This window comes from Sceloporus occidentalis, unplaced genomic scaffold (assembly GCF_023333645.1).
Source record: "Sceloporus occidentalis isolate IW3139 unplaced genomic scaffold, rSceOcc1.0.p SCAF_8, whole genome shotgun sequence".
In the NCBI taxonomy this organism is placed as follows: Eukaryota; Metazoa; Chordata; class Lepidosauria; order Squamata; family Phrynosomatidae; genus Sceloporus; species Sceloporus occidentalis.
In genome coordinates, this window is record NW_028316988.1 from 36,016,015 (window position 1) to 36,030,309 (window position 14,295).

At 40.9% G+C, this 14,295-nt stretch overlaps 1 protein-coding gene across 1 annotated transcript; it reads left to right on the top strand.

Annotated features, from left to right (window-relative positions):
• Nucleotides 1-2,279: 2,279 nt before the first annotated feature.
• Nucleotides 2,280-11,217, top strand: LOC149308686 (coagulation factor IX-like). Its single transcript, XM_089536297.1, has 8 exons — nucleotides 2,280-2,370; nucleotides 2,954-3,117; nucleotides 4,569-4,593; nucleotides 6,022-6,141; nucleotides 7,079-7,207; nucleotides 8,587-8,771; nucleotides 9,442-9,556; nucleotides 10,531-11,217. The coding sequence occupies exons 1-8, from the start codon at nucleotides 2,289-2,291 to the stop codon at nucleotides 11,064-11,066; spliced, it is 1,356 nt and encodes a 451-aa protein (XP_089392423.1). The 5' UTR covers nucleotides 2,280-2,288; the 3' UTR covers nucleotides 11,067-11,217.
• Nucleotides 11,218-14,295: the final 3,078 nt, after the last annotated feature.

Genomic DNA, 14,295 nt, shown 5'->3' on the forward strand with positions numbered 1-14,295 from the left:
ACACTCTTTCCAGATTTATTTTTGTTTCTGCAGAACCAGGCAGGCATTGCTTCGCTTTTTGACATTTACCTCCTGAAAACAGTCCTCCATTAGCCATCCCCAGTTTAACATTCTGGCTGCAGTTCTTTGAGCCAACTGAAATTTCTGACCACTTTTCAAAGGCAGTGCCATGGAAAGGGCATTACAATAATACAAATGGGATGTAAGCACAGTATGTGTCATCATGGCCAGGTGAGACATCTCCAGGTACAAGTTCCCTTATGGGCATTTTTGTCTGATGCAAAATTCTCAAATGCTGCACAAGGTTGAGTAAGCAAAGTTGTGCATGCGGTGCCATTATGCATGCAGATGTGCATTGGATGTGCTGTGCATGGAACTTCATTTCATCATGCAATCGGTGGCACACTTGAGTGTGCATTCAGTTGCACAAGATTAAAATTCAACGCAAGCATTGTGTGGCACAATTAATGCTGGACTCTGGCCATGAAGATAACATGCTACACAACCTGGATGTAGCATCTCAGCCACTGTTTGGCTTCGTGGGATGCAAGCCGGATATTTAATTAGCACTCTCCCTCTCTTTTAACAACAAATGCAAGTTAAGCTGGGTCAGGAGGGCTAGGCTGTGTGATCTATTGTGGCAATAACACTTTCCTTCTTCATTGGAAATGTAAATCTCAGAACTGAGGGCTGAGTTTGGGAAAGAAAGGAAATACGTTAATCTGTTTTGCATTAGGAGAGACAGCAACAAGCAGCGGGGGAAAAACAAAATTAATGTGGTTGCTCCCATTGTTGCAACGTTTACTTGGAAAGTCGGATTGAGGCTAATGCTTTTATCACAAAGCTGTAGAGCTTAAAAGGACTGCAAAGCCCATCTAACTCAATCCCATGCCTGTGCATGAAGCCACAGCTAAAGACTCCTTGGTAGATGTCTATCAGCTTCCAGTTCTCCAATGCTGCTTTCTAGCTGATTGGTACACTGAGAGCCTTATCACATGAGAAAAGAAAGCCAAAATGGAGCGAGAGACAAGTGGCTTTCTCTGTGCCTCTCCACATGCCGTTGTAGCACTTCCATGCTCTTTCCCAAAGGAGATGGTCATAAAAGCATGCCTTTTGTTGTGCTGGAAAAATCCATTTGGCAAAAGGCACACTTTTATGACCGTCTCTGTAAGGAAGGAGAACGGAAACAGTACAATGACATGCAGAGAGGCATGGAGAAAGTCGCTTTATCTCATGCGATAAGGATCTTAGTTTAGCTCCTCAGCAAAAGCCTGTCTGACATGGGAGCCCATACCAGCAGCATTTAGAAGGCATTTGGAGACAAAAAATTGGAGTATTTCTTTTTTTGTAGAGGACATAATGAGGGGCACCGCTTCTTCTTCTTGTGTGCATTTTTAACCAGCATCTCCAAACGTATCTCAGAGCAGATCACATAAAATATATATTCGCACAGATGAAAAAGCAAGGATTCATGGCTCATCCTGGCTTATGGTGGAGGCCTTGTGTGAAGATGATTGCAAGTGTGTTCGCTCTCATTTCATTCTCTTTTCACAAGTGGGTCAAACTGTATCCATACAAAACAAGTATTATGCTCTGAACTGCCATGATGCCATCCTATGGAGTCCTGGCATTTTTAGCTTGGTTTGAATTCTCTCCATTACTACAAATGCCAAGATTCCATAGGATGAAGCCCCAGCAGTTAAACTGGTATTAAACTGGTATTAATGTGCAGTGTGGATACATTCCAGGAAAGGTATGACCAATGAGACAGGAATTAGATCTCACAGAGTAAAGGCACTGAGATATTATAGTTTTCAGGGATGTTGCCATGTTTCCTGCTCAATATTCCTTTATATATAATCAAACTCCTCACAATATCCAGCGGGGAAAGAAAATAATGTAATTTTCCAGCCACTATATATCCTTGTGAATTGTCTATATGCTTTGTATTGAAATGTCTTTGTCATAAACTGGCAGTTAAACACTGTTAGCCTTACAAAAGGCCCACTCCTGGTGAAGCTTCAAAATGCTAGATTTGGTTTATCAATGTGAATTAACATACCTGCTTGACGTTTCTGAACTCTCCTAGGAAGTGTGCATAAGCCAGGGATCCTGGTATATTGTTATACAAGGAAACACAGATGCAGACTCAACAACCCTGTAAGGTAGGTAAGGCAGCTCAGTGGAAATATGACCTCAGAGCTGAACCCAAAACAAAACAAATATGTACCTGCACTTTGGAATGATTGAGCCACAGGCTCACATTTCGCAGTTCGTTGGCAAAGGAGATGCACGGTTTCCCGAAAATGTCAAACATCTTCTTGCTTACTGTGTGTCTCCTGGGATCTGTTCTCCATACTAAATGTGCAGGTTGGTTCATTTTAAGTTAACAAGAAATTTGTGTTTCCTTTGAGTCCATAAAATAGCTCGGTTCTGCTGTCTGATGAGGGATCAATCGTTTACGAAGGATCTAAAATGTCTGGCTGCTAGGAGCTTGCAAAGAAATTAGAGCTGTTGAAGGAATACTATGCATCACCACACTTCTACCTCCTGTCACTGATAAATGGATTTTCCATCTACAATGGTTGGGGCATTCTGGAAGTTGACTACCCTGTCTTGTCTGTTTTAATAATTTTAACAGCATTGTTTTATTGTTATTGTTTATAAACCCAACAGGGTACTTAAACTTACAACTTGGGACATTTGCAGGGAGTTCCCACTGAAGCACCTTGCTGTTTTATTTGTATCAAATGGACATTTTATGTTTTGAGTAGTTAAAAGCTGGCATCTGCTTGCAACCTTTTTGGGATGGTGTGGATTAGCAATTTTGTCAAAGAGGCACAAAATAGATCTGACTTGGGTTTAATGTCTAGACATTTTCCCTTTTGCTTTTGTTTCTGCATAGAGCAATGATATTCTTCTGGGTGATCTCTTCTTTCTTTTCATGTGGCAGTTTTTATTAACCAGGAGGCAGCAAGTGATGTTTTGCAGAGATATAGGAGGCACAATACTGGATTTCTGGAAGAGTTACTTGAAGGAAATCTGGAACGCGAATGCATGGAAGAAATATGTGATTTTGAAGAAGCAAGGGAAGTTTTTGAAGACGACCAGAAAACGGTGATTATTGTAGCTGGAGATTTCTCAAAGCGTTGTCATTGGGTGCTTTTCTGAGTCATCAGAGAAAGAACTGTGTTGCCTAAAACCTACATAGTTGCTTGTCCCAACTAAAGTAGACCTATCGAATCAATGGGATGTAGCATGTCAAACAGTTGAGCCAATGTGCCTCCCCTAACTGAAGTTAGCAATTGGATTTGGGCAATGTATACTTTCCCAAATGTTATTAGTGTTCTGTCCTTAAAGAAATGCTAGTAAACATCTTGATACTTATTCCTAGAGCACTTGCAAAACCAGGTAATCCAAAATCTGAAACCAGGAAAGCTTCATTCTTTGAGCTTTAGACACCAAGCAAATGTAGATGCGTGTTCTCATCCTGCATAATGTATTATGCATTATTATTATTATTATTAAAAAAGAGTAGTTTGGCATCATTTTTCATTTCAATTGACCCAGACTGCTCTAGATATTCAAGCTCCTGGAAACCTTGCTCAGTAGCGTCTTTGGCTTTTGCTGTTTCCATACGCGTGATTGCCTTAGCTTTCTAATGTTTCTAATGTGCATAAGGGCTGAAACCTTTGCAGCATCAGTGAGAACTAGAATCCTTTTCTTTGTCTGTTTTTAAATACAAAATGGAAGGTGGGTCCTTTGACAAATAACACCGGCTTACAGCAATGGACAATAAACATTGATTGATTGATTGATTGATTGATCGATCGATTAACTAGGCACACACAAACACACATAGAAAGACATTATGAGGGCTTTCTGTTGAGTGCATTATCCTTATTATTCCTGAAAAAATATGTTTAGGACTGGACTGTACATAATAGAAAATAGTACAAAGGCACTGAATTCCTCCCCACAAATGAATGCTGTGCCTAGAAAGCAATATCAGTGCTGGCTGGTGGCTTCTGTGTCAATGAAACTGTATGTCTGCTCCAGGATTTAGTCTATCCAAGATGTTCAGCTTTAGCCTCAAATAATCTCAGTGCCTTGGATAGATCCTTTAAAGCATGGACTAAAACCCAGAGCAGGTTCACCACCTTACTGAACTTGTAGCTGCCAGCTGCCCTTGCAATAAGTGCATATAACATGAACACTCTCTATATATTAATCACTTCTGCACTTGCCTGTACATTTGAATTTAATTTTTTGTTGTTTGTTGTTGTGTGCTTTCAAGTCTTTTCTAACTTATGGCAACCTTAACGTGTCATGGGGTTTTATAGGCAAGTTTTGTTCAGAGGGTTTTTTGCCATTGCCATCCTCTGAGGCTGAGAGAGTGTGACTTGCCTAAGGTCACCCAATGGGTTTACATGGCCAAGCCAGGATTCGTACCCTAGTCCCTAGAGTTATAGTCCAATCCTCAAACCACTACACCAGGCTGGCTGTTCATCTGAATTTAATTCTACTATTTGAATTTAATTTTGCTATTTTACTATTTTCCCTTTTAGGTCAAATTTTGGAAGAAATACCACGGTACGTGCTTTGTTTTCTTTCGAAATCAGATTTCAAGCGTATCTCATCACTCATGCAAAATGCAAAGAACTCCCAGGAAGGGCATTGCAACATCGTGAAAAAGTACATCAAATATACTTTGGTCTCTTTGTTGGCCAAAGTTTTGGTACCACAAATAGAAACGTTGCACGCGTACACACAAGTGGTCTGTCTGAAATGCAAAAAACAAAACAAAAACCTGGTGCAATTTTTTGAATAAAGTTTATTGTATTAAAAAGCACATATATACAATAGACCAAGTGACATTAACCCACCACCCTGGTATAAACCCACCACCCCTAAAAGACAGTATTCAACACATAGAGCCAACTAACATAAACCTTCCTAGGATCCAATACATCCCTCATTTTATAATCTTGTAGTTAATTCAGTTCCTCATTTATGATTTAACCTACTTACCGCATAATCTTATTACTATATATTTCAGCAACATCTTATGGATGAAACTTGCAGTGTTCTTCCAAAAGGAAAATGCCTTATAAGAAAATCTAAATTCACACCATGGTTCTAAATTTCTTGCAAACATGTTTTCCTTTTATACATTGACAGAGAAGCAACCTTTAAAAAAAGGAGAGGGGGGAAAAATTAAAATTTTAAATTTTGGGGCAATTTTACACCAAAAATGTAGCTATCTAGAAAGTGTTTTTCTGCAAAAATCCCATTTTTGTATTTAAAAAGCACGGGAGGAATTTATCTTAATTTCAAATGAAAAGAAAGTGGGGCCAGAACATATTCACATGAATTCACTAGTTCAGCGAATTTATGTGAATTTGAATTGCGTTCGAACTGACTTCCCATTGCCCAAAATTGCGTGTAACGCAATAACATTAAACCCCATGATTGCATCCGGATTACCATTGGATTATACTTCCAATTTCCCTTGTCTGATAAACTCCCTTGCTTTTCATCTTTTCGTGGCGTTGCATCTTTTGGAGTGTCATTTTTAGCAGATCTTAATACAGCCAATAATTTAATTCCATTTTAATGTTCACTTATTTATATGTTTTAGCTGCATTGTTATTGTTTTAAAATTGCAAGCTGCCTTGAGATCCAATTTTCAGGGAAAGGTGGGAGGATGATGAAGCTGAGGATGAAGACGATGCCAGTAATAATAATAATAGGCAAGCCCTTGGTTCATCCAGCCCTGTATTGTTGACTATGAGTGGCACCCATATCTCTCCTGGGTTTCAGCCAGGATTCTTTCCAGCGCTAAATCCCTGGGATTCCCTGGAGGTCTCCCATCCAACTATTAGCCACATCTGTCCCTGCTTCGTTCCTGAAATCAGACAAAAACAGATCCGATCAAGGTGGTATCATGGTATTTGAAACCAAGCACCTGTTGAGCTGCTTCTTCCTGGTTCCAATTAGGATCCAATCTTTATTTCCAAGGTCCAGATGGAAATCCATGCATAGGACATCCCTGCATGAACGGGGGGCAGTGCCATGGCAAAATCAGTTACTATAATTGCTCCTGCCCAGCTGGCTATGAAGGAAAGAACTGTGAGAGAGGTATGTGACAGTGCAGTGGATGCTTCAATGCTCAGTAGCATGCATCAAGTGAGTATTTAGTTTGTTGTTGTGTGCCTTCAAGTTAAGCTTATAGTGACTGTAAGATGAAACTATCATGGGGTTTTCTTGGCAAGATTTATTCAGATTGCCTTCACCTTCCTCAGAGGCTGAGAGAATGTGACTTGCTCAAAGTCACCCAGTGGGTTTCCATGGCTGAGTTATAAACTGTAGTCCAGAGTCATTGTCCAACACTCAAACCATTTACATCAAGATGGCTCTTGGATATTTAGTAGAACTGGACAAATGAGCCTACATTCAGCCAGAGTTCTGTTATGAACTACAAATCCTAGAAGTCACCAGTTTCACTGGAGCTATGAGCTGGAACTGGCTGAATTTTCAGGCTCTCTGAAAATCCATTTGGTACTGCTATATATCACTGCTATAAGACAAGCTTCATTGGCGATAAATGATGCAGCAAAAGCTCTAAAGTGGAGGGAGAGTATTCCAGTCTTTTAGCTTGTGGGTTCCAGCATCCCCTTGCAACAAACTGTAAAAGTTTAGTTCCCCATTCTGTTCCCAACCTTGAACTGCCATGCAAAAATGACACTTAGTCTATTACATACAAATTAATCCTTTCTATGACACTGGACATCTTTAAACACTTTGCTGTGTTTCTGACAAGTACCCTAAAGCTCATCTGTCTGGTAGCAGAAGGCAAGTGCTCTACAAAACTGGTTGGAAGTAGCTATTATTATTATTATTATTATTATTATTACTACTACTACTACTGTCTGTGAGATTCTGGGACTTATCCATAGCCTGAGAACTTGGTGCATGTCAAGCCTTCTTCTCTGTCCCATCCCCTCGCACTGCAGCCTCATCTTTGTGTTTTAGAAAGTTTTGCCTGTACTAAAATGTCATTCTTGCTCCCCACCAGATGTTTCTTGCTCAGCAAACAATGGAGGCTGCAAGCAGATCTGTGAGAATGGACTAACAGGGAGAGCCATCTGCTCCTGTGCATCTGGCTACAGACTGCAGGAAGACCAGAAGTCGTGCGAACCAACAGGTAAGGGTATGCCATGCTGTTTATCAAAGCCTAAGGTGTAATCCTTCCCAGCCACTTGTTCAGAGTAAGGAATTTGGTAGAACTTGATCCTATATAGACATGTAATAAGCTTGCACTATAACTGCCCAAAGTACGGATGGAAGCAATGGTTGAAATCATGGAGCATAAAGGATTCCACAGATAGAACTACTCTATGGCTCCTCTCTCATGCCCTCCAGGACTCCTTGTTTTAGCTTCTGCAGTGTTTTGAAATTCTGATTAGAAGAATCTTGGACGTTTGAGAATCTTTTCACCTCGAGACTTAATCTACAAAGAATTTACATGTGCAGTTTCTGGGCAGTAATACTAATTTCTGTGCAAAAATATTCATTTCTGTTACCTTCACAGAAAAGGCTGTTTCATTTGCAAAACATCCTTATTTTGTGCAGAATAAGCCCCAAAAGGTGAATAGTCTGAAAACTGTGCAGTTTTTGCAAGACTTTCATGCAGGGAGAAAAAAAAATAGCTGAAATTATTTATTACTTCATTTAAGAAGAAAATTTGCAGTGGATTACATCCCTGGTTTTTACTGGCTCTCCCTGACTTTTGGCTTGTGCTCTGTTCTTGGCTTCTGATGCTTTAACTGTGGCCTAAAAAGCCAGCTCCAACCTGCAAATCCTGTTTTCTAACTTCAGCAAGGGTTAGAAACATATTGCAACAACAATGTAACATGGGAAAAGAACGACAGAGCCCTTCAAATGCTGGAAAAGTGCTATGGAAATTGTTAGGAATAATAAATGTTGGCAGGGCAGAACATTTGTATTAGGGCTATCTGTTTCCTGGCACTTTTAATTGTGGTGCTTATTGATTTTAATTGCTTGTTTATTGACCGGAGGTCCCTCGTGGCACTAATATTTCAAGACGCAGATGGCACTTCCCAAAAGGCAGGAGAATAGTCCATCTTCCTTTTCCCTCTTCATTTTTTCCCCTCCTATTATCTGATCCTGCTTAAGTTCTCTGTTACAGAATGGCTTGTGATTCCATCTAGAGCAAGGGTGGGAAATAATAATAATAATAATAATAATAATAATAATAATAATAATAATTTATACCCCGCCTTTCCATTAAGATCAAGGTGGCTAACAACATTAAAAGATCAAAAACAATACCATTAACATTATTGAAACAGTCAAGACAGGGTAGTCAATGGGGGCGACTGAGATGCTAATCTGGGAAGGCCTGTCGGAAGAGATCCATCTTGACTACCATTATACAAGCTATGGGCCACAATTGACCCGGTGAGGGTCCAGCACATCCTTTGACACCTTCATGTACTCCTTGGACCCCATAATATTCTTTAGAGGCCTATTATACATACTGATGCCTTTTTTCCCCCACAGTGCCCTTCCCATGTGGAAAGATCACAGCTCCAGAGGCAATGAAACATGAGCTTTCCCAGGCATCAAGGACCACGGCTGGAGAGAGGGAAAAGGTGGACAATGCTACTCAGGTCATTCTCCCAGCTTCCAGACCTAAGCGAGAGGTTGCCAACATGAACAGCTTGAAAGGCCAAGTTCCATGGCAGGTAGTGAAATGAAGTTATCCGTTTAACAGTCAATGTTTGCTCACTCAAATTCAAGTTTGGGAAATATGACCCCCCCCCTCCCAGATGTGGGGAGATTCCCATTCTTCCTTCCCATCCCAGTAGAAGCTGGTGTTTCCAATGTCAGTGAGGCAGTCAATCTGTTCTTTGTTTTTAGAACGAATCCTTTGTTTGGTAGCTCTATACTCAAAATATTGCTGATTTCAATACCATTTAGGTTTTGCTGCCCTCTCAAGGCAGCCAGCGTCAAAACAACATTTAGGTTGCAATCCTACATTTGATTTGATGGGCAAGTAAAGAATTAATTATTAAAGAACACTTGTCAGTTTTGTTGTCCTCAGTGAGAAAAAGTGTCTGAATATACTAAGCCATTTCCCATTGAGAAAATGATAAATGAGCATGCTCTTTTTGATTTCATGACTTTGCTTTGCAAAAAATAAATCTCTTTGCAGACTCATTGAATCAGTTGTTGAATAGTTGACTAGACATTCATGTCAAGGGAAAACCTTTACCCCCCCCCCCTTTTGAAAAAAAAAAAAACCCTAAGTCACTCTATAGATAAATGCAATTGGCTCCATGGCTCTACTCTGTTGGAATTAAAATAGGATTTCGGCCCTGGTTTTAGCACTTGGTTCGCTTTCTCTGCTCGCAGGTTTACATGTATAGCTTTGAGCGGAGAGGATTCTGCGGAGGCACAATCGTCAATGAAAAGTGGGTTGTCACTGCAGCGCATTGTTTGGAGCATCAGCCTCACACTGTCCTGGCAGGTAAGCAATTGAGCAACTTGAACATGGAAACTGCTCCTCTTACTTTCCTTATTTTTGTGTAACGCAAAAGTGGAGAAAGTGCAGCCTGTTGGCTACATACTGTTGGGACCTCAAAGTGCAGCCTCTGCAGTCCCCCAGGAGCCTTCCATCCATCTTTCAGCATCCTGGATAGCTCTTTTAATATTCTTTAATGTCCCGACACCTTTTAATACTCTAAGTAAAATACAGAGCAAATTTTCTGAGACACCAGCCTCCATTGAATAACCCTGAAGTATTTCCATCCTGGAAAGTTTTGCACATCTCTTCCCCTTTTGCACCAGTCGCTCCATCTTGGAGAGGACCATGTTGCAGCTCCTTGCCACACTGATGTTAAAACCGAGGCGCTTCTCTAGGAGACAAAAAGACAGGAATTCTAATTCAGCACCACTTTAGTTAGGTTGTAAGAGTTATGTAGCCCAAGCTCTGGACTTGGATGGATAGCTCTCCCTTTTGGGAGAGTTCCTCTCCCTTTTGGATGTTTGAACATCTTGCTTTCTTCCCATTCCAAATCTGAATAAAAAGTGTTGACCTTAGAAGGTTGCATCTTCCTGCACTGCAACACTCCTGCAAAAATGAGGATTTTCCCCCAAATGTCCCCCAAAATCCTTTATGGTACATGGGAAGCATTATCACCATGTTTTGGGGCTTTTCTGACCCATTTTAGGCCAGTCAGAGGCCCTTTCTTTTGTAATAACAAGGAGTAAAAAGCAGTCACTTCTTGTTTCAAAAGAAAAGGCCACTCCTGGTAGGGTCAAACCATGGTGGAAATGCCCCCTGTAAATCATTTGAGGTTATTTTGGAATATTTGTGTGGCCTACAACCCACATTTTGCCCACCCTAACTAGTTCAAAGCTGAAGGCCTGATTAAATTTTAACATCAATATTAATCAGAATATTCATTGTTCTTTGAACATTTGCAATGCCTCTTTTCCCAGGTGAATACAACACAGATGTTTTTGAACACACGGAACAACTCCGTCGCATCGTGAGGGCAATCCCGCATCCGGCATACAATGCCAGCAACAAGTACCACCAAGACATTGCCCTTCTTGAACTGGATTCACCCCTGGAGTGGAGTTCTTATGTCACCCCTATTTGCCTCGCAGACAAAGCCTTCACAGACCGCCTTCTGGAGCATGGATCTGGCACCGTGAGCGGCTGGTGGAAGTTGGTGGACCAACGAAGACCAGCAAACATCCTCCAAGTTTTGCAAGTTGACCAAGCTTCGTGCCTAAACAGCACTGGGCATACCGTTGCACCAGACATTTTCTGTGGCAAAAGCCATGCAGCAGCTACAAAAGTCCACCAAGGAGATGGCGGTGGCCCCTATTTCACAGACATTGAAGGCACCTGGTTTCTAACAGCTGTAACCACCTGCGGGGAACCATGCGCTGGGCAAGACAAATTCAGCATCTACACCAGAGTCGGGGACCATATTCAGTGGATCAAAAATATGACAAGGCTTCCCTAATTGAGAAGTCAGACCAAGAATAGATTGGTCTATTCTTTTGTGAGCATCCTCTGCTGGGGTGAGGGAAAAGGGAAATATAACCATCCCAATTTCTTTTCAGGAATGATTTCTCAGTATTAAATATAAATAAATAAGCCAGTGCACAACTGAACACATATCTTATTCAGCAAAAAAGTGTGAACACCTGGAAAACAAGAGATGGCAGGGAGCAAAATGGTTAGCTTGGATAGCTGAGATAAATTTGGCTGGCATCTTGTATAGTTCAGCATGGTGTAATAGGTCCAAATCACACTGTAGTGTCTGAGACCGCTTTAACTGCTCTAGCTCAGTGCAAGGGAATCCTGGGATTTGTAGTTTATCATGGCACCAGAAATCTCTGACAGAGAAGGTTAAATGTCTCACAAAAATACAGTCTCCAGAATTCCCTAGCATTGAGCCAGGGCAGTTAAAGAGGTCTCAAACTGGATTATTTCTGCAGTGTGTTTTGGACCATAATTCCTTGTGAGGAACTGTGCTACAGCTGGTCATTAAGTGATACCTGAACCTAACTGTAGAGTCACTGAAGCCTCCCACAGCCATTCTGGGTGTCTGGTAAAAGAAATGGGGAATGAGAGAAGAATCTGGCTATGTCCCTATATCCAGGTGTTAAATGACTGCATCATTGTTGAAGTCTACTGGAGTCTTTTGGAGGTATCATTGGATGTTTTGCTCATTTGAGGTTGTGGCTATGCGGATAGCCAGATTCTTCTCCAATTTTTTACCATCAGGGATGTTATGAACACAAGGGAAGGGCTGCAGTGATTCTAGGGTACGCCAAGTGGGGCAGGTTGGTCGATGGAGGAAGGAATACCAGCCTCCACAATGACTAGAAAGAGACATATCCAAGCATAAGGTGGCAGTACACCTGCACAAGCCACTAACAGTTTACCACACCTTCAGTGCCATAGGCTGTGAGTCCTTCAGCACGATTCATTGTCTTCATCACCCTGAGAAACAAAGGGCCTACCTCACCAGGATGTTGTGGGAAGGAAAAAAATGCAAGATGGTGTAATGTGCTTTGGAAAAAACAGGGTGGCAAATGTATTAAAATGCCCTTGGTTCTTCTGCTTTTGGTGATATGGTGAAACACTATGGATAAACTCATCAGCATCATTGTTATGAATCTGAGCAGTGGAAAACTCCCAACCCACAGTAAAAATCCACAGGTGTATATTGATCCACTTAACCAAGGATGGGTAAAGGGCAGGCCTGGGAAAGGCTCACTGATTGATTGACTGGATTTATATCCCACCTTTCTTCCAAAATTGAATTCAAGGCAGCTCACGAGGATCCATTCAAGTATTTCTTGCATCTCTAGATCCTTCCAGACCCTCTGAACAGCCCTTGTTCTACCCATGAAACCTATCTCTTCTAGAAGAGTCCAAGAGCAGCGATGCACCTTTTTAAACAACCCACTTGTTTGGGTAGTTTGTTGGTTTCAATATTTGCATCTCACCCTAGATCTGAAGATCTCAGGGTAATGAATAACTGAATCAGCTTAGAACCATTTAAATCAATAAGAATGGTTTTAAAAGACCAAAAGCACATTAAACCACTTAATGCTCACAACAAGATAATTTTAAAACAATTTAAAATAATTTAAACTGCAACACATGTGCAAATTGGACAAAATCGATTGGATCCCAAGGGCTTTATTAATAATGCCAGGTCCAATTCGGCCTCTAAGGTATAAAAAATTACAGTGCTGAATTGATACAGTAAGGGAAGCATTCAAAAGCACTGGGAATTGTGAAGGTGGTCATAACTACATACTGAGTCACTTTCTATCTGCAATAAGGATTTGTAATTAAAGTGACAATAAAAGAGACAGGCTTGCAAGAGTGTAGGAGTTAAGAAATGCTTGGAAAGCTTATGTTACCCCATGCATATCTATTAGCCATTGTACTAACCATAAAAGATGGTTGCAAAGATAGAAGAGGTAGATCACTATTTATAAGGACACATGGCATAAAGTGCAGAAAGGGGCAAAGCTAACATGCATTACCCTGGATACAGAGCAACACTTATGGCCCATCCATTCTGCAGTCCTTGGAGTCGACCATCGTCTCCAAATTTAAGGATGCGCTTCTGAAATTCAACAGTGGAAACATTGAATTTTGTTTGAAAGGAAGAATTCCAGAAGCCCCCAACAAGCATGATTCCCCTTTAAAATAAAGTGCATGGTTTCTACATACGTTGTTTCAAGCATAAATGCACTGGAAAGTAAGGAAGGAATTACTGGTTAGTTCCAGTGCTAAATCCTAAGGGTTTTTAAAAACTCATTTTTCTATTAACACCCCCCCCCCCAAACTAACAAAAAAGTAGTGATTGCAGCATTGGATTATCACTATGGTTCAAATCTCCACTCGGTTATGGAACTCTACTGAGTAACCTTGTGCAAGTCACACTCTCTCAGCCTCAGTGGATGGCAAGGGTAATCACCCCCAACAAACTTGCCAAGAAAACCCCATGGCAGGTTCACCTTTGGGTCGCCACAAGTAGGAAACAATGTGTAGGAAAACAGCAGCAACAAACAAAAGAGAGACACACAAACCAAAAAGAAGCCAAAGCAGGCAAAACATCTGAGGCTGAAGTATTAACTCCTTTATGGAGGGATGCTGTAACAATGAATTACATAATAAGTTACTTTTAAGAAGTAACCTCCCAAACTTTTTAAATGAATACAAGAGGATTTTTTTACCTTTCAAAGACACCTGGAATCTACCAACATAATGTTTATTGGTGTAATGCTTTCAGCATCGGGTTAGAACTTGGGGAGACCAGAGTTTGAATCCTTGCTCAGCCATAGAAACCCACTGGGTAGCCTTGGATAAACCACACTCTCTCAGCCTCTAAGGAAGGCAAGAGCAAACCACATCTGAAGAAATCTTGTAAAGAAAATCCTAGGTTGGGACTACCATAAATTGGAGTCATCATGAAGGCATATAGCAATCACTTGTGAATTGATCAGGAAATGAATCCAGTTTTTCATGTTAAATCATGTTAAAGAATTGACATCCTTAAAAATAAAAAGAAATCAAGCTAGAAACCCTTGGTCTAAGGTAAAGTCAAAGGCTTTCGTGGCCGGCATCCATAGTTTTTTTGGTGGGTTTTTTGGGCTATGTGGCCATGTTCTAGTAGAGTTTATTCCCAATGTTTTGCCAGCATCTGTGGTTGGCACGTGCGCGCG